General features: G+C 30.9%; 1 protein-coding gene and 1 pseudogene across 2 annotated transcripts in view; both read left to right on the top strand.

Moving 5' to 3' along the window:
- Nucleotides 1-23004, top strand: part of LOC132175429 (putative leucine-rich repeat receptor-like serine/threonine-protein kinase At3g14840) — a 39823-nt pseudogene extending 16819 nt beyond the window's left edge. Inside the window, exons 13-24 of the transcript XR_015911686.1 lie at nt 17956-18021; nt 18562-18618; nt 18704-18739; nt 18883-18926; nt 19234-19625; nt 19713-19908; nt 20410-20556; nt 20975-21093; nt 21205-21415; nt 21532-21769; nt 22109-22259; nt 22366-23004. The product of XR_015911686.1 is annotated as a putative leucine-rich repeat receptor-like serine/threonine-protein kinase At3g14840 (transcript). The remainder of the gene's footprint in view (nt 1-17955; nt 18022-18561; nt 18619-18703; nt 18740-18882; nt 18927-19233; nt 19626-19712; nt 19909-20409; nt 20557-20974; nt 21094-21204; nt 21416-21531; nt 21770-22108; nt 22260-22365) is intronic.
- On the top strand, nt 12587-16752 carry LOC132171497 (uncharacterized). Its single transcript, XM_088514092.1, has 12 exons — nt 12587-12806; nt 12943-13117; nt 14917-14988; nt 15079-15150; nt 15273-15344; nt 15441-15512; nt 15625-15696; nt 15935-16006; nt 16117-16188; nt 16281-16352; nt 16443-16514; nt 16611-16752. The coding sequence occupies exons 1-12, from the start codon at nt 12704-12706 to the stop codon at nt 16750-16752; spliced, it is 1068 nt and encodes a 355-aa protein (XP_088370218.1). The 5' UTR covers nt 12587-12703.
- Nucleotides 23005-25627: the final 2623 nt, after the last annotated feature.

Raw genomic sequence — 25627 nt, 5'->3', positions numbered from 1 at the left:
AGAGCTACATAGAAAGGGCCTAAATGGTGAGAACTGCAATCGCCTGATTGAGTTATAACTTGACCTAACTCCATGATCATGGCATCATGAGACCCAATGTGACTAATACTAACAGAATTAAAGAGATTATCATTTTGACTAATCTAACAAGAGAAATAATCAAAAGAACATTGGAAGCGACTAGGGTGAATTTATGATTTTAAAATGTGTGATTTGAAAACGTGATTTTTAAAAACGCAATTAAGCATTTGTCAAAAATTAGAGCTTTACCTTTAAAATCGCAGTTTAACTTTTAAAATTGTGCATTTTCACAAAAGCATTTCATTCCTTGTGATTTAAAAACGCGAAATGACTATTTTTTTAAACAAACGCAAGCCTAAATGATCAATCACATTGGTTTATGCATATTTGTATGTAGAATGGTTAATCAAAACCCACTTTTACCTAGTTTAGGTAATGAGTTTTAAAATACATAATACATCTGATTATCTTTTTTTTTTAATTTTTTAATTAATTAATTTATTTATATCATTTAAATATTATTTTTTATAAAGATTGTATTTTTCTTATCAATTTTTGGAAAAAGAGAGATGTGAAGAGAGAAATAATATATTAATGAGATGGATGTGTGAACAGTACTCGCTACATGTAGCGGTGCACTGATAACAAATGCAACAAGAATGTATTTTGCATTGTAGATGCATAATCCGATGCAGAGGGTTTTTTAGTGTTTTGTTTATCTATTTTAGATAAAAGTAAAAAATGGTTAAGTCAATGTGAATGCTCTAAATGATCAATTTGTTATGATTTGGGTTTAAATTATACTTTTTGTCTATAAAATCATAATGTCAAACGTACCCTTAATGAAATAACTGTCTTGCTAGTTTGCCTACTACAAATGGAAGTCCGCATAATTTGTCAAACCGGATGGCTAAAGCTTATCTTGACCATTTCAACAAAACTAAAAAAACCATGTAGATAAATCTACTAGTAATGCTACGAGAGATAGAAAAGCCGTATGTTGATAATAATGACGTGGAAATAACACCGAGACTCCATAACAATGTTGAAGAGATGGGTTTTGACGACGTGGTCCTGCTCGACATCCATTTAATTATGATTTGACAGAAATGGACATCCATTTAATCAATGTTCCTTTACGACATCGACTGAAAACCATTTTGAAAAGAACATGTTTTCGGTCATTCTTGATGGCTGCAAAACAACAATTGATTTTATTATTATGATGTGTATATCCTCTATGAGATTAACATATTAATGTTTTTTTTTTTTTCCATACCCCACAAGAAGGAAATTTCAAGGAATGTTGATCAACGACTAGAGATACGACTTTTTTCAGCTTCACAATTAATTCCATTTGTAATTTGTATGAGGTATAAATTTTCTTTGATAGCAACCTTTTATGTGTTCTTTTCAATGTCTCAAGATTGTTTTTTAACCGATTGGTAAAATTAAAAGTCTAAATTTGTACGTAATTGATTGGCTTCATCCATGCATATGAATCACAAATCAATCATTTTGAAATCTTTGTGCTTTGAAAGTAGCTAGTACTATACCACATTGTACTTTTAGTGACACATGAATAATTTGATAATGTGATGTAATTATTAATATAAGAACAGTTGACTATTCGTATTATATCATGACAATAATATTTAATTTAATGTTAGTGCAATCTAATATAAAATAAAATAAAAAATCGTTCATTGTTAGATTGTTGCGAAATGTCATATTCACTGTCATCGCTTTGATTTTTCCAATTCACCACTAAGAGTATATTTGAGATTAGGTCGAAAAATAGAGTTTTTAAAACTAAAAAAGTGACCATTAATTTTGGGAAGACATGAATCGCGGAAAAATATTGGAGAATTATCAACGCTAATTAATTTGTTGGTTAAACATCAATTTGTTTGAATATTTGAATACTAGAGAATTAATTATCATCAACATATTCTTGTGTAGTGACAATATTAAGGCCAATGAATTTCCCAAACGCGTAATAAGCTGTCTCCCTCTGATTGTGGAAAAAAAAATGTTGAAGAATTATCTACACGTACTTATTAAATTTCGTCCCCTATCAAGTTTACAAGTCCAATTTTGCACGTAATTGATTGGCTTCATTCATATCAAAAATTTCTTCCAATCTTAAAGTATTACGCATTTATAGTACAAACCGAAAAGAAAACATTCAAACTGACAATTCAACTCTTATATGTTGTCCACCAACCTATCTGTTCATTTGTCTTCCTTAAACCAAAAAAAATTAAAGGTAAAGTCTACATACCCCCTCAAACTACTATCAAATTGATAATGTTCCCTCTAAACTTTTAATTTTAATAATGTCCTCCTCAAACTACCAAAACATTGTCAATGTCCCCCCCTAAGGCTAGCAAAAAGATAAAAATGCTCCTATATATTTCTTAATCAGACAAAAATACCCCTATAGATAAAAAAATAATAATAAAATAATTTATTTTAAAAAAGAAAAAATTTAAATTAAAAAGAACGATTTTTTTTTAATTTTTTTTAAAGAAAACGATTTTTTTAAACGAAAATTTTTTTCTAAATCGAAATTTTTATTTAAAACAAATTTTTAGAAAACGAAAATTTTTTATTTTCTTAATCGAAAATTGTTAATTTTTTTAAAACGGAAATTTTTATTTAAAAAAGTTATAAAACAAAATAAAAATTTTCAATTTTTATAACCAAAAAAAAAAAATCGAAATTTTTTAATTTTTTTTTCTTATAAAAATGATTTTTTTTTTAAAAAAAAAAAAAAAAATTTAAATGTACCACCCTCTGGGATTTTTATTTTTATTTATTTATTTTTTAGTTTTAGGTTTTTTTCTACAAATTTTAGTATTTTTTTATTTTATTTTACGAAGGGTAATTTCATCATTGTGGGGAAACAATTGAAAGTTTGGGAGGAACATTGTCAATTGGGTGATAGTTTGAAATAAGTATGTAAACTTTCCTCAAGAATTAAATAGAGCATGCATATTTTTTCTAATTAAAAAACGTAAATTGTAGTAATTTCAAAAAACATAGTCGAATTTTCCCATTGAGAGCTGCATAGAAAGGGCTTAAATGGTGAGAACTGCAGTCACCTGATTGAGTCATAGCTTGACCTAACTCCATAATCATGGCATCATGAGACCCAATGTGACTAATACTAACAGAATTAAAGAGATTATCATTTTGATTAGGGGTGAAAATGCGGTTAATTGGCGGTTAGCTGTTAGTAACTCTAATAATCGCTAGAGTAACTTTTGAAAGAACTTTTGAAAGAAAAAAGTTAGTAACTCTAGTAACTTTTGAAAGAAAAAATTTAAAAATGTTTAAATTTCTTAAAAAAAAAAAAACCGATGTTATTTCTATGGTAATATGATAATATCATACTACATAGTACATAACGATATCATTTCTAGATTTTTTTATACATTTTTATATATATTTAAAATTTTAAACACAAAAATGACATCGTTTCATTTATATATATATATCAGCGGTTAGTGGTTAACAGTTAGCGGTTAGCGGTTTTTGCTAACCGCCCACATTTTCATCCTAATTTTGACGGTCGAATTCTCACCATATATAGAATATAGTACATGTCCAACCACTTTAAAAATTTACATAAGTTTCAAATATAACCAAAATCATCATAAATGTATATATAAATATACCTAATACTGCCATATATATATATTTGGACTATATCATCATCAGAGTCAAGATCTTGTTGAGTAGACCAAACAAATCCATCTTCGTCACAACAATTTTCATCATCAGTTTCACATATAATTGATATATAAATGCATCTTTTTCAAGAGCAGTATGAATTCTTCTATCCTGTAACTTGTAGATCAGGACCACATGCCAATGCAAACAATTCCTCAGACACTTGAGATGAGTTCTCACTATTTCAGCGTCTAGCTACAAAAATAAGGGACTTCAAATGACGTTAACAACCCAAAAAGAAAAGAAAAGAAAAAGTAAAGAGAAGGACAATCACTATTTAGCATGGTTCTCTTTCTCATCTTTAATAGAATAATTCAATAATAGATCTATTCTTTTCTGATAGACATGAAAATGACATTCTTCTATTAATTTAGAGGACACGCTTTCTAATATAGGCCTCATGTCTCTCTGATAGATACCCTAAAGTGAATAAAAAAACAGTATTCGATGTGTGTAGAGATAATTACCTCAATCTTAATTTTTGCATATTGACATAATAAAGTATAAGGGGCCAATTCCACGTATATATAGGGGGAGACTACATGCTTTCTCATGGAAAAGTGCTAAACTTACCAAATTTTTTCTCCAAAAGTCATTTAACCCCAAAACAAACACAAATAAGAATCCCAAAATACAAAACCATTTTGAAAAGAACACGTTTTCAGTCATTCTTGATGGCTGCACAAAAAAAAAAAAAAAAAAAAAAGATTTTATTATTATGACGTGTAAATCCTCTATAAGATTATTAGATTAACATATTTTTGTTCTTTTCCATATCCGACCACAAGAAGGAAATTTCAAGGAACGTTGATCAACGACTAGAGATACGACTTTTCTCAGCTACACAATTAATTCCATTTGTATGACGTGTAAATTCTCGTTGATGACAACCTACATGTGTTGTTTTCAATATCCCAAGATTTTTTAATTTTTAACCAATTGATCAGCATCCTATGGTCAAATTAAAAGTACAAATTTGTACGTAATTGATTGGCTTCATTCATATAGAAAGCAAACTCAATTTTTAGATGAAAATCATATGAATCATAAATCAATCATTTTGAAATCCACCTGCCTTGAAGAGGTAGTATCACGTTGTACTTTTAGTGGCACATGAATAATTTGATAATGTGATGTAATTATTACATATAGTGTCTACTACGTATTCTATATTATAATAACATTCCCAATTGAAGAGTTAAATATTACTTTTATCTAAAATGACTCTTCAAATGTTTAAAAACTTCCTACATTGGATTAGTCAAAAGAAAATGTAAAATAGATATTTAATTGAAAGAGTTAAAAAAAAAAACTAAATGTAGCAGCACTTTTCAAGGGAACTATTTTATTTTTCATTGTTTCTCACTTGTTTTCTCTTTTTCTCAATTCTTTTCCTACTTTTTCTCTTCATGTTCTCTTTTTTCGTAAAATTGTTCCCATTTTTCCTCTCACATGTTATCTTTTTCCCAAAACTTTTCTTACTTTTAATAATATTTTAATAAAATAGATAGAAATATAGCTAATCGGATGTAAAGACATTTAAAAATGGTTTAGCTAAACTAAATAAAAGTGAGTTTAGATGAGCCATTTTACATAAAAATATAGCTCCTCCATTGGGAATGCTCTAAAAAGTTAACTGTTCGTGAATCGTATTATTATATGATAATAATGTTTGATGTAATATTAGTGTAATCTAATATAAAATAAAATAAAAAATCATTTTTTTAATTAACCATAACTAAGAGTATATTTGAGATTACGTTGAAAAATAAAATTTTTAAAGTTAAAAAAATTATCATTAATTTTGGATGAACACAAAAAAGACATGAATCTTCGTCTGATTGCAAAAAAAATATTGGAGAAATATCAACGCTAATTAATTTTTTGGTTAAAACATCAATTTCCAAAATGGACCCGTCAAACACTGTCTCACTCTAATTGTGGAAAAATGTTGGAGAATTATGAACGCTAATTAATTTGGTAGAATTATCAACGATAATAATTTGGTAGTCTATAGTACTTGTACACCCGTCAAACCTACCACCAGCCGTCGCTAGCCACGACGCTAGTTAGCCCAGACAACGACGGCCAGCCTAGACAATGCCGGACAGCCATGACGCCACCCATGACGCTCCTCTACACTAGTTATCTCTCTCTCTCTCTCTCTCACCAAGAGCCGAGCATATTGCAAAAACAAAAATTTCTCTGCTTTTTGTGTTATCTTTCTAAAGTTACCATTTTTGGTTGCCTTATATTTGCTTTCTGCTGATTCACTGATTGGCAATGGACTTGAGCATCTTACTAACCTTGGTGCTTCTTTCAATGTTCGTGCTTTCAGCTTTCTTCTTGCTGCATTCATGGGCTTCACCAAAGAAAAGGAGGGCTGACCGGAGTCGTGGCTGATGGCGGTGGATGGCAGGTTTGGGTAAATGAATAGGAAAAGTGGGAAATAGGTTTTTTTAGGTTTTCAATTTTTAAGAATATGAATTTAAAAATCTAGTGTTTTTGTTTATTTTGCTTAAGGTGTTCCACGCTGATGTGGCAAGCGCTCATTGGAGGGCACAAATGTATTGATTTGTGCCAAGACCTTATAGAAATTATTCTCATTAAACTTTTACTTTCTTTCAAAATTCAATTTTATTGAGATTTTTTGTTAATTTTTGTCAAAATATCCAAAATATCCCTATTTTTTTTTTATATATATATAAAAAATTGCAAAGATGTAAAAATGTTGCAAAGATTTTTTTTATAAATAAAATAAACGTCTGAATCTTTACAATTTTTATTTTTATTTTTATTTTTTTATAATAACAAATGTATTTTGAGAATTTTGATAAGATTTAACGAAAAATCATAACAAACAGAGGATAATTGAAAGAAATTGAATTTTCGATACCCTTAATTAAGAGTTTTTGATCTTTAAGAGTATTTTCAAAACACGTAAAAGTTCAGAAAAGTTTTGTGAAGTCTCCTTTAGTATTTTTTTTTTTATGTAACATATTCAAATTTAATTAATTTATTTTTTAAAAATAAAAAATAAAATGTTAAGAAATAAACATTTAAAAATGCTAAAAAACATTAATCTTTTCATTAAAAGCTCGGCAACTTCTTGGCAACATTCCCAAGCTTTAATTGGACCAAGGCCTAAAAAAATCTACAACAGTCTCACGTCTACTTTGGGCATTCGTTACAAATTTGTGCACATCTTTGTAAAACGTTGTTTCAATCTACTGAAATTGCAATTCAAAGGCTACCTTTACAACTGTAAAAAAAAAAAAAAAAAAAATACAACTTTTTTTTCTTTTTGTTTTTTTTTTTGGTTTTTAATGTTTTATTTTTAACTCTATAAGCCACTTGCCTGCGTACGGGTCCTCAATGTCCACACGAGTTGTCGAAAAACAACAAATTCAAAGTCCAACTTTATCTGCTCGGTCCACACAAAACTTTATCCTTAAAGACGAAAGAAAGAAGATTCGTGGGAATTGCATGCAAAAATGCATTTATGTGATGAGCTGGGCTCATGCAATGAATCTGGATGCATTTGATTGTGCATTAAAGCTGGGTGAGCTGTAAGATTCTTCATCAGGAATGCAGACTTGTTTTAAGCCACGTGATTAATTAATTATATCCAGTACCCAATGAAAGAAGAGAGACTAGAAGATGATGATAACAGTAATTTTCATTGACGCCCTGAGGAACATATTTAATTTGCATGGGAGTTGGGACCATATAGATGGGCCATGGAGGCTAAATAATTTGCTTGACTGGTCATACTTGCCAGTTTTTTATTTTTGGCTGGAGCCATCTTTGACCTGCTCTATCAATTACTAGCTAATATATTTTTTTATTCTTTATGAAATATAAAGATTCTAGTATATATTGTTCTGCTGAATTTTTATTGTGAAGAACACTATGCAATCTGTCCACTGCCATGATGTTTCAATTATATTTGTGTGAATGCCAATAAAAGAAACAACTATAAACTCTATAGGTATGAATTCCTGTTAATCAATTATGTTTAGACTTTTAGAACAGTTTTCTTTTATGTATTTATTTTAAATTAGAAAAATATTTTAACAAACTACAATATAAATGGCTAATGAGCAAAGTTTTGAAAAGAGACTAAAAGTCTCATTTACCATATATGACTGTTAATTACCTCCTATAGTGGCTTGCCTTCAACTGTTTTCTTTCGGTTCCTACACCACAACCCATCTTTTTTGAGTGATTCCATCTCACGTCTACTTGCATTAAATCCGGATCAAGTATATACACAAACTAACACTTAATTTGCAATATTCTACCCAAACTAAAAATTGTATTAATGTTTTCTTCAAACTACCAAAAATTTACAATGTTCCCCAAATGACAAAAATACCCTTCATAAAAAAAAAAGGCGTGATCACCCCCTTTGCCCAAATGATTACTTCAATGATGTAGTTTTGCGACAATATACCCCCCAAACTACCAAAACAATGACAAAGTACCCCCAATTTTTTTAAAATGAAAAAATTACCCTTACTAAAATAAAAACAAAAATACTAAAATTTAATTTCTTTTCAAAATTTTAAGGGCATTTTTGTCTTATTGAAAATTTTATAGGGATAATTTCATCATTTTGCTAGCATTAGGAGGTACATTGTCATTGTTTTGGTAATTTGGGGGGTAAATTGTCGTAATTAATAGTTTGGAGGGTAGATTGTTATTGGGGTAATAATTTGAGGGGATAAGTAGACTTTACCAAAAAAAAAAAAAAAAATGTTGGAGAATTATCATCACTGATTAAATTTCATCACCTATCAAGTTTACAAGTCCAATTTTGCACGTAATTGATTGGCTTCATATAGAAATCAAACCAATAATTGGGTTCAATTTTGGATGGAAATCATATGAATCACAAATCAATCATTTTAAAACGCTCATGCCTTGAAAGTTTGCAGTATCTCAATGGCTGGTGCCAACTAATAAATTAATCAGAATATTTGGACTATTTCCAAGACAATAAATAGTAAATTAATAAAATAAAAGGACAAATAAAATTTAGAATTGAGAGTATTTAACAAAATAAAATTTAGAATTCGAGATCATCTCACAAATTTCTTCCCATCTTAAAGTATTACGCATTTATAGTACAAACCGAAAAGAAAACATTGGAACTGACAATTCAACTCTTATATGTTTTCCACCAACCTTTCTGTTCATTTGTCTTCCTTAAAAAAAAAATATAATAATAAAATTTTTTTTAAAAAAAAATTAAGGGTAACATTCATGTACCCCTCTCAAACTACCACAAAATTGATAATGTCCTTCCAAATTTTTAATTGTGACAATGTCCTTCTCAAACTACCAAAACATTGTCAATGTTCCACCTAAGGCTAGCAAAAAAATAAAAAAATGCCCCTATATATTTCTCAATAAGACAAAAATACCCCTATAAATTCAAAAAAAAAAAAAAAATCATTTGAAAAAAGAAAAATTTTAATTAAAAAGAAATTTTTTTTTTTTTTTTTAACGAAGTTTTTCAATTTTTTAAAGAAAAAAATATTTTTTTAAATCAAAATTTTTATTTAAAACAAAAAACATTTTAATTTTTTTTTAGAAAAAGAAAATTTTTATTTTCTTAAACTAAAATTGTTAATTTTTTAAAAAGGAAATTTTTATTTAAAAAAGTTATAAAACAAAACAAAAATTTTCAATTTTTATAACAAAAAAAATCGAATTTTTATTTATTTTTTTTATAAAAATGATTTTTTGTTTTTGATTTTTTTTTTTTAAATGTCACCCTTTGGATTTTTTATTTTATTTTATTATTATTATTTTTTTTTTTTAGTTTTAGGTTTTTTCTAGAAGTTTTAGTGTTTTTTGTTTTTATTTTACTAAGCGTAGTTTCATCATTGAGGAAACATTGACAATTTTTGGTAATTTGGGGGAGACATTGTTACAATTGAAAGTTTGGGGGGGGGGGTGACACTGTCAATTGGGTGGTAATTTGAGGGGGTATCTGGACTTTCCCCAAGAATTAACTAGAGCATGTATATTTTTTTCTAATTAAAAAAGGTAAATTGTTGTAATTTCAAAAAACATAGTAGAATATGCCCATTGAGAGTTGCATAGAAATGGCCTAAATGGTGAGAACTGCAATCGCTTGACTGAGTCATAGCTTGACCCAACTCTATCATGGCATCAATGAAACCCATTGTGACTAATTGATTAGGGGTGAAAATGCGGTTTTAATAACTCTAAGAAAAAATTTAAAATGTTTAATTTTTTTTTTTTTTTTTTAAAAAAAAAACCAAAACATGTCATTTCTATGGTAATATGATAATATGATAATATGATACTACATAATGATATCGTTTCAAAAAAATTTTATACATTTTTATATATATTTAAAATTTTAAACACAAAAATGACATCGTTTCATTTATTTTTATATATAAATATAATATATATTATGTAATATTTATATAGGCGGTTAGCGGTTTTGAAAAAACCTAAAACCGCTAACCGTAACCGCTTAGGTGGTTATTGATTTTTGCTAACCGCCTTCAAAAGCGATTAGCGGTTAGTGCGGTTATTAACCGCTCGCATTTTTACCAGTCGAATTCTCACCATAGTACATGTCCAATTACTTTAAGAATTTACATAAGTTTCAAATATAACCAAAATCATCATAAATGTATATATAAATATACCTAATACTGCCATATATATATATATATATATATATTTGGACTATATCATCATCAGTTTCATATATAATTTCACGTATATATAGGGGGAGACTACATGCTTTCTCATGGAGCAGTGCTAAACTTACCAAATTTTTTCTCCAAAAGTCATTAAACTCCAAAACAGACACAAATAAGAATCCCAAAATACAAAACCATTTTGAAAAGAACATTTATTCAGTCATTCTTGATGGCTGCAAAAAAAAAAAAAACAATTGATTTTATTATTATGACGTGTAAATCCTCTATGAGATTATTAGATTAACATATTTTTGTTCTTTCCATATCCCACCACAAGAAGGAAATTTCAAGCAACGTTGATCAACGACTAAAGATACGACTTTTCTCAGCTTCGCAATTAATTCCTTTGTATGGCGTGTAAATTCTCTTTGATTAACCAATAGATCAGCATCCTATATATGGTAAAATTAAAAGTACAAATTTGTACGTAATTGATTGGCTTCATTCATATCGAAAGCAAACTCAATTTTTAGATGAAAATCATATGAATCATAAATCAATCATTTTGAAATCCACCTGCCTTGAAGAGGTAGTACCACATTGTACTTTTAGTGGCATGGCACATGAATAATTTGATAATGTGATGTAATTATTACGTATAGTGTCTACTACGTATTTTATATTATGAGAAGTTAACTGTTCGTGAATCATATTATTATATGATAATAATGTTTGATGTAATGTTAGTGTAATCTAATATAAAATAAAATAAAAAATTATTTTTTTAATTAACCATAATTAATAGAATATTTGAGATTACGTCAAAAAAATAAAACTTTTAAAGCTAAAAAAATTATCATTAATTTTGGATGAACATAAAAAAGACATAAATCTTCGTCTGATTGCCAAAAATATTAGAGAATTATCAACGCTAATTAATTTTTTGGTTAAACATCAATTTCCCAAATGGACCCGTCAAACACTGTCTCACTCTAATTGTGGAAAAATGTTGGAGAATTATGAATGCTAATTGATTTGGTAGAATTATCAACGATGGTAATTTGGTAGTCTATAGTACTTGTACCCCTACAGACACGTGGCTTTCACTAGATGCTGTCCTTTTCACCTGCATGCATTATTGGACTATAATTAATTAATATACGGTCACGTAAAAACTTTAGTAACATCATAATATGTTCATGCATTATTAGACAGTAATAAATTTCGTCCCCGACCTAGTTTTACAAGTTGTCCTCAAAACAAATACACAAGTGCTTAAATATAGTTTTAACAAAAAAAAAAAAAAAGACAGTTTTCTTTCAAATTGGGCTGAATTTTTTTTTTTTTCAACATATTCTATAAAAATGATATGTATCACATTTCATTTCAAAAACATATGTTTTTTAAATAAGTGAAACACATTTTTTGGAATAAAATTTCTTCCAACTTTGTCATTACAATTAAAAAAAAACATGTGCTTTTCACATATAAAGGACATGTCATTTTTATAGAATAGATTGGACGAATTTCTTCCAACTCAGTTTGAGGGTTTATGGTTAAATATTTTTTTGCCATATATAGTTTAACTTTATTTTTTGCTACATCGGTTTCATTTGTATCATAAATGGTACCTCGTCGATAATGAATAAAAACAGATATAGTATCTTTCTCTAAATTCTGTCAAAAAATTTATGAAAATTCACGTCAATAAAAACAGATATATTGACACATGTCTATATATATAATTAAAAATGAAAAAAAAAATTAAAAACTAAAATGATTAATAAAAAATTAAATTAAATTAAAAAAAAAAAGAAAAGAAATAAAACCACAGCTTTTCCATTTTTTTTTTAAAAAATTTAATTTAAATTTTTAATTATTTTTAGTTCTAATTATATATATGAACACGTGTTAATTTTTTAAATGTACTGACGTGAATTTTCATCAATTTTTTGACAAAGGTATATCTCAATTTTTAGCCATTATTAAAGTACCATATAAAATGAAACCGAGAATGACAAAAAAATAAAATTGTTAATCGGACAAGAAAGTATTTAACCATACAATAATAATATAGTAGACCTCTCTTTGAGGTGTACTCTTGTCTTCACTCTGAAAGCAACTGCTCTCATCTCTCTCTCTCTCTCTCCAAACTCCTTGATATATAGTAGTACAATAATTAATGATTTGCGCATACACCAATTCGGCCACCATTTTTGCCTGCGTAGGCGAAGGTATTTTCCTTGGCAAAAATGAAGAAGATGATGTTTCTTGTTCGATTTCTCCATGCTTCAACTCTCACCTTTTGCTTGGCAACGTTCGCTTTCGGAGCCACTCAATTGCCGGATGGAGAAGGTATATATGCTGATCACCACACAGATGCATGATATTTTAACCTTTCTTTTTTTAGGTGCAATTCATTATTCAAGCCTTTTTGATTGGTTGGAGCTGATTTCATGACTTTTGTTGAATTGGGCGCTAACTTTTGCAGTGGAAGCTTTACGTGAGATAGCGAATACGTTAGGGAAGACGAACTGGAATTTCAGCGTAGATCCATGCAGTCAACAACCTGGATGGTTCGACGGACCAGCAGCAGGATCATTCGTGAATAATCTCACCTGCAGCTGCTCCTTCTCCAATGGAACTAGATGCCACGTTGTCAGCATGTACGTCATATCTCTCTCCTATATATACACACTATCTGCACATACGCATATATATGTATATCCACCGACATATGTTTCACTGAGATTTTTTTGTTAAGAAATGCTGCGTACTCTTACTTTTATATATATATATATATTTGTTGGTGATCTTTAAAATCATTTTTTAGAGTTGAGATAAATTTTTATTAAATTTAATCCAATGAAAATTTTAAACATCGATCACTTATAATCTTAAGAACGTGTAAAAATGAGTGTGAAAAATAAAAGTCTATTTTGAACATAAACCGTCCAAAATGCCCTTTTTTACTTTTCTGATTTTTCTGATTTCTTTTGCTTTAAAGTGATCAAACGGCTGCCATTTATTTTAAAGTAATTAGCATTCCAATTTCCATGCTTTTAAACTTCTAAACAATTAGAGGCTAAGATGCAATGCTAAAACATAAAAGCTACCTCAAATTATATTTTTGAGAAATTATTTTTTGATTAAAAAAATTAATTAATAGTAAATAGAGCATACCAATTCAATAAAGATATAGGGTCGTAAGATGGACATATACACTATATATTGCAAAAAAACAAAAAAAAAAAATCTTTTTATTTTTTATTTTTTAAATTAAATAAAAACGAAGTTGGGTCTGCCAACTGCATTTTGAATAGTAGGACCAAAATTCTATCTTTGACTTTTGGGCCTTTTTACTGTAGTACAATTTTTTTTTTTTTTTTTGGAGTTGGGATTCCCAGATTTAATTACTCAAATAATGCAAATACAAACTACTGTATACAAACAGGAATATTCTCACACTAAATCTGGTACACACTATGAGAGTTATTGATGTGAAATGAAGTTTTAAATTTTTTTACAGAAAAGTAAAAAAAAAAAATTGTTTTGTAATGATTTTTTTTATTTGAATAATAATAAAACTTGATTAATATGATATAAAATGTAAAAATATTGGATGGTTGAAAATTAAGTGGACTTTTTTTTTTGGCCTCTAATTGCCAAATAAGGCCTTGGTGTTAAAAAAAATAAAATAAAATAAAATCTTAAACCGGTGTTGAGGACCACATCTTTTAAGTTGCATTGACACTTATGTCAAATCTTAGATGGCATGGGCATGGACCAAAAAAAAAAAAAATTATATACATCTTAGATGGGATCCACGTACTGAATGGGGGTGTCGAGGATTTGAGGACCACGGCTTTGTTTGTTAAACCCTTTTGTTATTGAAGCCGATGTGGATTGACCGACGAAAAATAAAAATGTTTAGTAAAAAAAAAGTGAAAATAGTTTGAAAAAGTAAAAAAAAAATTGTAGTGATTTTTTTATTTAAATAGTAGTAAAAAGTAAATGATGTAATATAAAAATGAATAATGTGATATAAAAAATGAAAAAAATGATAATGTTTTGATGTTGATTTTTTTGAAAATTTTCTTTCATGTGAGAAGTACATACTAAACTCTAAAAATGACATATGTAGGTCTCTTAAAATGTGAGAAGTAAATATTTTTTTAATAGCATGTGTTTCTCATATGCTTAAAGGGCACATGTCACCTTTAGAGCCCAATTTCCTATAAATCAATTTCTAGGAAATACTTGTCCCTTTTTTTTGTTGGCCAATTACTAAGTGAACTTGAATCATGAGTTTGGTACTCGGGTAACTCGTTAGTTTACCATTTTTTTAATTTGAAGGGGATTAGAAAAAAGTTATTTAGATTGCTTTAGCCTTCTAACTCGTGATTTTATTGTCATATATGTATTCATATATATTGAGAAAGTCCACCCCCTATTGGATGTACAGAATTCTCAAAGGACAAGGTCTCCCAGGCACACTCCCACTTGATTTGACCGGGTTGCCTTTCCTCAAACAAATGTAACTACTTCACTTTCTTCTACTCATAACAGAGATGCAAACATGTTTGTAGTTTCTTTCATCAACTGACTCATTTCTCTCTCATATTAGTGACCTCACCCGCAACTACCTTAACGGTTCAATCCCTCCGGGATGGGGTTCTTCCACGCATCTGGAAGACATGTACTCTCTCTCTCTCTCTCTCTCTCTCTCTCTATATATATATATATATATATATATATATATATATATATATATATATATTTTCATGAAGGGATGATTTTAACGTAAGAGTCTTATTGCAGTTCCCTTCTTGGAAACCGGTTAAAGGGTTCTATCCCCAAAGAGCTGGCAAACATCACAACTCTCAAAAGCTTGTGAGTTCTGATCATCCATTTGCTTCTATTTGTGATTTTTTTTTTTTTTTTTAAGAGTTTTGTAATCGAGGAATAATGTGGTTTTATTATTTGTAGTACGGTGGAGTTCAATCAACTTTCCGGAAATCTTCCTCCAGAGCTTGGCCATATGCCCTCCATAGAAAGATTGTAAGACGTTTTTGAATATTCCCTCTTATTACAAGAATCTTATCTCTTTTATTTGGTGTGAGAATTCCTGAGGCTGATGTTGTTGTTGTTGATGATGATGATGTTGTTATAGTCTTCTCAGCTCGAATTATTTTACTGGGGGGTTGCCTGATTCATTTGCAGGGTTGATCACATTGAAGGACTTGTAAGCTACTTTTTCTTTCTTTCCATATTAATTTTTTCATATGCCGCAATTAGTTACTAATTTTTGCATTCTCAGATTATGGCCTTGTTTGGCAAATAGTTTTGTATGAAAAAGTGAAATAGTTATGTTTTATAATAATTTAGGGTCGCCAAACAAGGCCTACATATGACATTTCTTTCTCCCCCTCCTTTTTCTTTTTTTTTTTTTTAATTCCTTTTGTCCATTCAACGTAATGCAGTCGGATCAGTGACAATCAATTTTCTGGAACGATACCCAATTATATTCAAAACTGGACAAACCTTACAAAATTGTGAGAGCTTTGTTCCTTTTTCTTTTTTATTTGTGTTGAAGGATTTTGTTGTTATTTAGTGATGGTTGTTATGTATTATCCCTCATTAAATCAAATTTTGGTAATAACAGATTGATTCAGGCAAGTGGTTTGAGCGGGCCAATTCCTTCTGGCATTTCTCATTTGGAAAAGCTAACTGACTTGTTAGTATCAACCTTTTATGTCACAAATATAATTATTTTTTAGATGGAATTACATTTGAATTACTTTATTCTTTGTTGAATTTGATATTCAGGAGAATCAGTGACTTGATTGGATCTGAAGAACCTTTTCCACCACTTAATAATCTGACTGAGTTGACAAAATTGTAAGTTAAATGTTTCAATGACATGATTTTCCAACGTACCCAATGTTATGGCTACTTAAGTTAACATAGATATTTTTAATTTTCTTACAGAATATTGAGGAGTTGCAATATTACTGGACAGCTACCCGAATATCTTGGGGATAGGACAACGTTGAAAAACTTGTTAGTATAGTATCCACTTTTCCTCCCTTTTTATGTTTGCTGGTATTTCAAAAATCCTCTAGAAAATGCTTTAATGCTAATTTATGGATCATTCAGGATTCTTGCATGGCTAAGAATTCATTTTCTTCTCCTTGTGTTGATTGACCTAACCCGACTTAAGAATTCATTTTCTTTTCCGGAGACAGAGTATCTTGAGATTCAACAAAGCCTTCTAGACATTGAACATGATTGTTTTTGACAGGGTCAACTGTGTTTTTTGGTATACCATGAAATGCTCCAGAAAAATTCTTTTTTATAAGATTTTAAACAAAAACCAAAATCATGACCTCCCTTTCCAACCCACTTGCAACTTAAACCAAGGCCCAGGATCGATCTGAAGATGATTTTTAAATGATTTAAGAATTGCCTTTTAATTTTGTTTATGACATTCTTTTATAAAAACGACTGTCTTTTCTTGTTTTGACAACTTCAATATGTTGTTTGTTTCTAACATTTTTCAGGAAAGGATTGGTTTTTTAAGGTGCTATTTGTTTTCTAATTCATTTAATTATAAATTTTCCTGCAGAGATCTCAGCTTTAACAAACTCAGTGGAAAAATTCCAGACAGCTTTTCTAGTCTACAAAAGGCAGATTGCATGTATGCATTTTAAATTCTCTGTATATTTTCAAATTACAGAAGCATTTTGTATAGATGAGAGACTGCGATCATTACCACATTTGTGGGGATGAAAAAGGAATAGTTTAATTGTCTGATCTACTAGGCAATCTCAAAATACTGAAGGTTGGCATCCATTTAATGATTTTTCCAATTTACTTCCTAGTTAAAGTTGATCATCTTTCAAAGGAAATATGTAGCAAAGACTCCTACCTCTACTTCCTATAATAGGGATGTCACCTCATGTAATTTACAATTGGGGAAAATTACAGTTACCCTCCCAAAGTTGACAGCGTTTTTCAATTCAAACACCGAAGTTTCAATTTTTGCAATCCACCCCCACAAAGTTCCAATTTGGTTCAATTCGACCAATATTATCCTAAAATTCCCATATTGCCCCTAATTTTTATTTTTTATGAAAAAATAAAGAAATTTGGGTCTACAAAATTGGCCAGATGGCCAAAGGGGCGGCTACGGCCACCCCAAATTTTTTTTAAATTTTTTTTATAAAAAATAAAAAAAATAAAAATTATGGGCAATATGGGAAGTTTTGGATACAATTGGTCAAATTGTAAAAATTTGAAACTTTGGGGAGGTGGATTGCAAAAATTGAAACTTTGGTGTTCGAATTGAAAAACGCTGTCAACTTTAAGGGGGTAAACTGTAATCTTCCCTTATAATTGTTAATATGAAATCATCCAAAGCATAAATATTGGTTTAATCATTGGATGTGTTAAAGACAAACTACATAACGATACTAAATTGTTAATATTTTATTTTGTTTAGATACTTAACCGGCAACTTGCTAACTGGAGCAGTGCCTGGTTGGATGCTGAATGAAGGGGACAACATGTAAGCTTCTCTGCCAAATTCTATATATTCAATTTGTTAACAAAAAAATGTGGACGTATTTTTTTTTTAATTTTTTTTCCTAATCATTACTAATGATAATTGTGCCTTGTACGTTGGCTCTCTTCTGGAACTTAATTTGCCTTTATGAATCAATTTGTTTTTCTTAAACTGAACAAAATTATCTGTGTATGACAACACTTGCTCAATTTGATTGGTTTGAATGTCAAATGTGAAGAAACTTCGACAGATTTAATGTAAATCTTTATCATTAGAAAACTATGAGATGCTTCACTAATCAACTATGAAAATGAGAGAGTGAAGGCATATCAAAGCTTATAAGGATTAAAAGAAATGTATTGCTTAGAAGTTTTAATCATTTCCAAGAATTTCTAGTACTCCTGAGAGTTCAGTTCTAAGTGTAGTCTCTTGGATTGTATAGAATGAAGTATGACAACAATAAAATCTGAATATTATCATCTCTTCCAAGTATAACAAAACATCATGGAAAATAATGGATCATGTTACTTCTTTTGTGTGCAGTGATCTTTCATATAACAAATTTACGGATGGAGAATCAAGTTGTCAAACTAGTAGTGTGTAAGACTTTCTTCTAAAAATGTTTGTCTGAATGCAAGCGCCGATGGGCATACTCACTAGGCTTTTCTCTTGTTATTTTCTGCAGGAACTTGTTTGCAAGCTCTTTGACTGGAAATAACTCGTAAGTATCAACTTCATCTATCAAATATATGCATCACAAAATTTTATGATATTAACTTTCTTGTGTATTGCCTTGATATATATATATATATATATATATATACATATGAGTAAACGCAAATCCAATTTTGATTGTTCCAACAGTGGCCTGGTTTCATGTTTGAGAAGCTCTACTTGTCCTGATCGAAGTAAGTTGAAATGAAATGCCATATATTTCCTCAAGATTGTTATATTCTCGTGATTATCTCTGTTCAATAGTTTATGTAGACCTTCGTATAGTGAATAAGTATAAAAGATTGAATAAAATTAAAAATTGAAGGAAAAAATAAAGGATGAAATATAAGGTGTTGAAATTTCCTATAAAATTTGCTCTCCCCATGCCTCTCTAAATTGAAAGTAGTGAATAGATTTTCTTCCTTTCCTTTTTGATGGAATATGAATTCTATTACGCCTACCTATTTTGTTGTTACTATTTTGTTGTTGCTTTTATCCCAGAATTATACAAACTTCATATAAATTGCGGCGGAGATGAAGAAGTAATTCCGTCTATTAACGGAAATACTACATATGATGCTGATATAGAACCAGGTGGCCCTTCAAAGTTCTACCGGAGTCAACAAAAGTATTGGGTATTTAGCAGCACTGGTGACTTCTTGGATGATGATACCAATATTGGCAGTTATATTTTGCAAACTTCATCCGTACTCAATATGACCAACCCTAAATTGTACACGAACGCACGCCTTTCTCCTCTCTCTCTTACGTATTATGCTTTTTGCTTGGAAAATGGAAATTACATTGTAAACCTCCATTTCGCGGAGATAAAGTTCATTGATGATAAAAACTATAGCAGCTTGGGAAGGCGTATATTTGATATTTACATTCAGGTAATTGTTACAATATACTTCCACTTTCATCTACTCAAGCAGTTGGTAGCATGAAATGGATGACATAAATGGATTATAATAGTACAGGGAGAACGAGTATGGAAGGATTTCAACATTGTAAAGGAGGCTGATGGAGTGGGTAAGGAAGTAATAAAAAATTTTACTGCTTCCGTGACTAATGATACCTTAGAGATCCGTTTCTACTGGGCTGGGAAGGGGACAACTGATATCCCGAAGAAAGGAGTCTATGGTCCTCTTATTTCAGCTATTTCCGTGGATCCTGGTAGGTTTTATGTTTATGAGTTTGTGTTAACTTTCAATGGTTTGAAAGTACTGGCCATTCTCAGACTTGCTTATATCTTAGCACTTCAATGTATGTCTATTTTTTTTTTTTTGGGACCTTTTAAGGACGCATGATGCTAATTATATATATTTCATTAATTACCTTAAAGTATTTGGTTTGAACCTTTTTATTTTTTTATGGTATCATAGATGGGGATATATTTATTTTCCTTTTTTGTCCACTTTTTATGATTATTTATTTATTTATTATTATTATTATTTATTATTTATTATTATTTTTTTTATTTTTTTAAGTTTGATGTGTACTACTTCAAAAAATGATATCGATGAATAAGAGAATGAAATCCTTTTTCTTGTTTATTTTCATCGGAGTATTCCTAACTGTCGTTTGCATGCATTACTTGTTTGGATGATAATTTCTCATATCAATTATCTTAACAGTAATCTAACATTGTAACTGTTATGTTTTTTCTTCAAATAGACTTTCCAATTCCAACAGAAGATGGAACTGGCATATCTCAAGGTGCAACGGTCGGGATTGTCGTTGCTGGAGCTTTTGTTATATTTTTTGTTCTGGGTATCCTCTGGTGGAAATGCTGTCTAGGACAGAAAAATAAGATGGAACAAGGTATTTGCAAGCCAATTAATATTTTTATCATATAGATAAATATTTATTTTTTATATGTTCATTGGGTTTATTTTTTATTTTCGTTTAGTTTTTATATTTTTTTCCATTGAGCACTTTGCATGTGTATTGTGTATATATGTTTAAATATTGAACACGCAACAGGTGCATTGCACACTATATATTGTAGGATGAAATGAATTCCATATATATATCAAACTATATACCTTCTAAAACTGATATGGAGACTATCTCCAACCCCTAATGATTTCTAGTCGAAATAACAAACTTACTCATCATCTACTTACCGTCAATTTGTTACATACGCTTTAAAATGTCTCAAAGTACTATGAGGAATATTGTCAAGAATTTTACAATTTTCTTAGACATGCTTCCATATTTGACTTGACATCTTCCTCAGATTTAAAGGGTTTGAACTTGCAAACTGGTACATTCACCTTAAGGCAAATCAAAGCTGCAACAAATAACTTTGATGCTGCAAATAAAATTGGGGAAGGTGGTTTTGGTTCTGTTTATAAGGTAATTTGCAAATAAATATTTTATTTTCATTTAACGTTTCCGATTGTAGTTCTTTCTTTTTGAAGGGTTCCTTATTCATAGATGAAAAACTTTTATGTTTCCCAAATGCAGGGCCTTTTGTTAGATGGCACCATAATTGCAGTCAAACAACTTTCGTCCAAATCAAAGCAAGGGAATCGTGAATTTGTGAATGAGATAGGCATGATTTCTGCTTTGCAACACCCTAATCTTGTTAAGCTCTATGGATGCTGTATTGAAGGAAATCAATTGTTGCTAGTATACGAGTACATGGAAAATAATAGTCTCGCTCGTGCTTTGTTTGGTAAGCTTTTACCTTAATGCACTTAATTGTTTTTGTTGTGTAGCTATTTTCATTGATAATTAAGATGCATGTGTGCATGGTCATTTACTATTTTCTATTAATTCGATTGATTGAAGGGCCAGAAGAACATCAATTGAAATTGGATTGGCCAACAAGACAAAAGATTTGTATTGGTATAGCAAGAGGTTTGGCCTATCTTCATGAGGAATCAAGATTGAAGATTGTTCATAGAGACATCAAGGCTACTAATGTCTTGCTTGATAAAAACCTCAACTCTAAGATATCTGACTTTGGTTTGGCCAAGCTTGATGAAGAAGATAATACCCACATAAGCACCCGAATTGCTGGAACTTAGTGAGTTGTTGTGTATTTATTTAATGTCACAATTTTTCGTATTATCTTTTCTCTTGTTTTCGTCCTATGCCAGTATATCCCAAGAAATAGAGAAGAAAAAGAAAATTGAAAGTAGAGGAATTGTTACTAAAGTTCAATTGTGCCAAAAACTGTCAGCTTCAGAAATTTCATTGTTTGAATTATTTTACAAGCTAACTTGATTACTTCGATCATGGTATTGACCCTACATGCCACTAAGAACAAAAGGATAAAAGCAATTAGGATTTATTGCCCTTAATATTAGCAGTTGTACAAATTCACGATGCTGACAATGTTACCTATTGTTTTGTAATTTGGCAGTGGATATATGGCACCTGAATATGCAATGCGAGGTCATTTAACCGACAAAGCAGACGTTTATAGTTTTGGAGTTGTTGCATTGGAAATTGTAAGTGGGAGGGTCAACACTAGTTACCAAGCAAAGGTGGAATCTTTCAATCTTCTTGATTGGGTAATTTGAATCTCTTTCTTTCTTGCATTTATTTCTTTTACACTCCTGTTAATTTTTATTTTGCTTGTATTAATTTTATACCTTGCTCCTATCTTCCCGTTTCCAGGCACAACTTTTAAAAGAGAAAGATAGTCTATTGGAATTGGTCGATCCAAGGTTGGGCTCTAACTACAAGAAAGAAGAGGTTATGGTGATGATCAATGTGGGTCTCTTATGCACTAATGCTTCTGCAGCAGTTAGGCCTACCATGTCTTCAGTGGTGAGCATGCTTGAGGGCAACACTGTTGTTCCAGGGTTGGTTTCAGATCCAAGTGTCTCAAATAATGAAATGAAAGAGGCAATGTGGGAGCATTTTCAACAAACTAAAGAACAGAATATGAGTGACAGCCAGAAAGAGAGTGTTTCTTCTTCATTGATACATAGTACATCAACGGGCCCATGGACTGCTTCTTCTACATCTGGTGTTGATCTATATCCAGTCAATTTATATTCTGATTACTTAGAGAAAAGAGCTTAGAGAAGTTGAAGGGGCTCGATATCGCAATATCGTCGTTAGTATAAACCTTAACGTCGCAATTGTTTGTTGAATATTTTTCATTTTCATTTTACAAGTTTTCTCGGATTATGACTGAAAGAAAAGGCATGATTACATATGTAAGATCCAAGCCTAGACATTAGGTAAACCTGGTCTATATGGATCAAACTCATTAATGTGCTATTATTATTAGTATGGGATATTATTTTAGTTTCACAAAAATCGTGGCCACATAGGCATCATTATTTGCATGTGATTTTTAATCTTTACAGTGTTTTAAATGAAATCCCATTCGATTTCCAAAAAAAAAAATCAAATCCCATTAGTCAATATCTTTAATTAAGGCCACAATTATGATTAAAAAAATATTACCAACTGAAATATGGAAAGAATTCAATGTGCAAAATATTGAGATATTAGAGAGAGAAATGAAGAAAGATGGAAAGTCACATAAAAAGAAAGGCTCCAATTATAGTTAAAAGGTTAGTCAATGCTCCTTAATTAAGGCCCCAATTATAATAATATATACAAAATAAAAAATATTGAGACTTTAAAATATGGACAAAAATTTTCTCCAAACCAGTCGGGAGGAAATATCTTCCAACCCATTTAAAATAGTGCCAAGTAGATTCTATTCTAGAGAGAGGCAGAGCCTCTCTCTAGAATTTTACTCTTTTTTCTTCTAGACAACACTAAGAAGAAATTCAAGAAGAGGGAAGATCTAGATCTAGATCTTCCATCCTCCCCTTTCACAATAGCAGTGTTTGGTTTCTTCTATGTAGGCTCCACTAGTCTTCGTTTCTAGCAAGTTGCTTTAAATTTAGTTTGTAGATCTAGATCTAGATCTCGATCCAGATCTAATCTCTTCAATCTTAGATCTGATCGTCTTCTTCAGCCAAGGCGTGTCTTCCGAAGGGATGTCTACGATGCCATGCTACTCCGCTGCTGCTTGTGGGGTTTTTGTTTTTTATTTTTTATTTTGTTTGTTCTAGCCTTCGGGTTGAGGATGGAGTAGATCGATGTTGAGGCTTAACTCTCACGGCCGGATTTTCAGTTTCTAGTTGTTATTTTATTTTTGTTTTGTATTTGGACTACCCATGTCCTAGATTTAGTATGCACGAAGCAGATATGTTCCTTAAATGTAATTGTACATGGTTTAGAAGAAACTTGAAGTCATTTTTATGACTTTGTAACCTTCATAGCTTTTGGCTATGATTTTTCAGAGCTGTATGCTCATGGAATTTCATCAATGGAAGTTTCATATTTTTCAAAAAAAATAGTGCCAAGTGTCTATAAACATTTAAGATACTGTTATTAATGACGTTAAGAATTCAATGTATCTTTTTAATGTTTATAGACACTTGGCACTATTTTAAATAGTTTGGAGGATATTTCCTTCAGACTGGTTTGGAGAAAATTTCAGTCTCATATCTGTTCCTTTTATGTGCAGAATCTCTGAGTTCAATGATAAATAATGCTAATGGGGCGGGGGCTTTGACGGGGGTAGCTACTTCTAGGAGGGGCCCCCAAATAAGCCATATGTTCTTTGCAGATGACAGTCTGTTATTTTGCAGGGCCAGCGTCACACAATGGGAAAGGTTGCATAATATTTTGCAACTTTATGAAAAAAGCGTCGGGCCAACGGCTCAACAATAATAATACCTCCCTGTTTTTTAGCAAAAATACGGCAATGGTGGATAAGAAAGCAATTTTGGCAATTGTAGGAGTACCTGCTACCCAACGTTATGACACTTATTTGGGCCTCCCAGCTTTGGTGGGAAAATCACGCACAGCAGCTTTCAAGGGCATTCTAGATCCGGTGTGGAAAAGACTACAAGATTGGAAGCTGAAATTTTTATCCTAAACTGGTAAGGAAATTCTCCTAAAGGCGGTAATTCAGGCAATTCCGTCTTACTGTATGGGTATTTTTCTATTGCCAAAAGACCTTTGTTCGGATATCAATTCTCAAATGCGAAAATTTTGGTGGGGTCACCAAGAAAATGGGACTCGAATTAATTGGATGAGTTGGGGGAAGATGGGTATGGCCAAAGCTTCAGGTGGAATGGGCTTTCGGAATCTCAATCTTTTTAATAGGGCCCTATTAGCGAAACAAAGCTGGAGACTATGGAAGGAACCGGAGAGCTTAGTTGTGAAGATTATGAAAGCGAAGTATTATCCGGATGGATCTATCCTAGATGCCAAGGTGGGTGCAAAGCCATCCTTTGCATGGAGGAGTATACATAGCTCTTGTGATGTGTTAAAGGAGGATCTATTTTGGCGTATTGGGAATGGAGCTACTGTTTGAATATGGAAGGATAGGTCGATTTCTAACTCGTCAACGTTCCGAATAATCTCTCCAACGAATGTCCTCAGTTCAGATGCCACTATGAAGGAATCAATTGATGCAGATAAAAAGGTGGGGAATGTCCTATTATTGGAGCGAATTTTTTACAAGGAGGAGGTCCAATTGATCCAATCCATTCCTATTAGCCGCACAAACTAGCCGGACACCTTGATTTGGAGAGGTACTACAAACGAAGTTTTTTCCGTTAAGAGTGCTTACCATATGCAGTTGGAAAATAACATAACGGGTTCAGTTGCGAGCTCCTCTAGCAGGGGGCCAATCAAGTTTGGAAAAAGCTGTGGGGCTTGGCGTGTTTGAACGTCGAAATTTTTTTTTTGTGGCGAGCTTGTCATGACATCCTCCCTACCCAGGAAAATCTCCTCAAATGGAAGGTAATTTAGGATCCTAAGTGCCCAATCTGTGGCTTCATGGTGGAAACAAGTTTTCACATTTTATGGCAAAGTCCAACAGCTTCGGATGTTTGGGGTA

Source organism: Corylus avellana, chromosome 3, assembly GCF_965113065.1.
Source record: "Corylus avellana chromosome 3, dhCorAvel1.hap1.2, whole genome shotgun sequence".
NCBI lineage: Eukaryota > Viridiplantae > Streptophyta > Magnoliopsida > Fagales > Betulaceae > Corylus > Corylus avellana.
The sequence above is the reverse complement of the archived record's forward strand: the minus strand, read 5'-3'. Positions and strand labels throughout refer to the sequence as shown.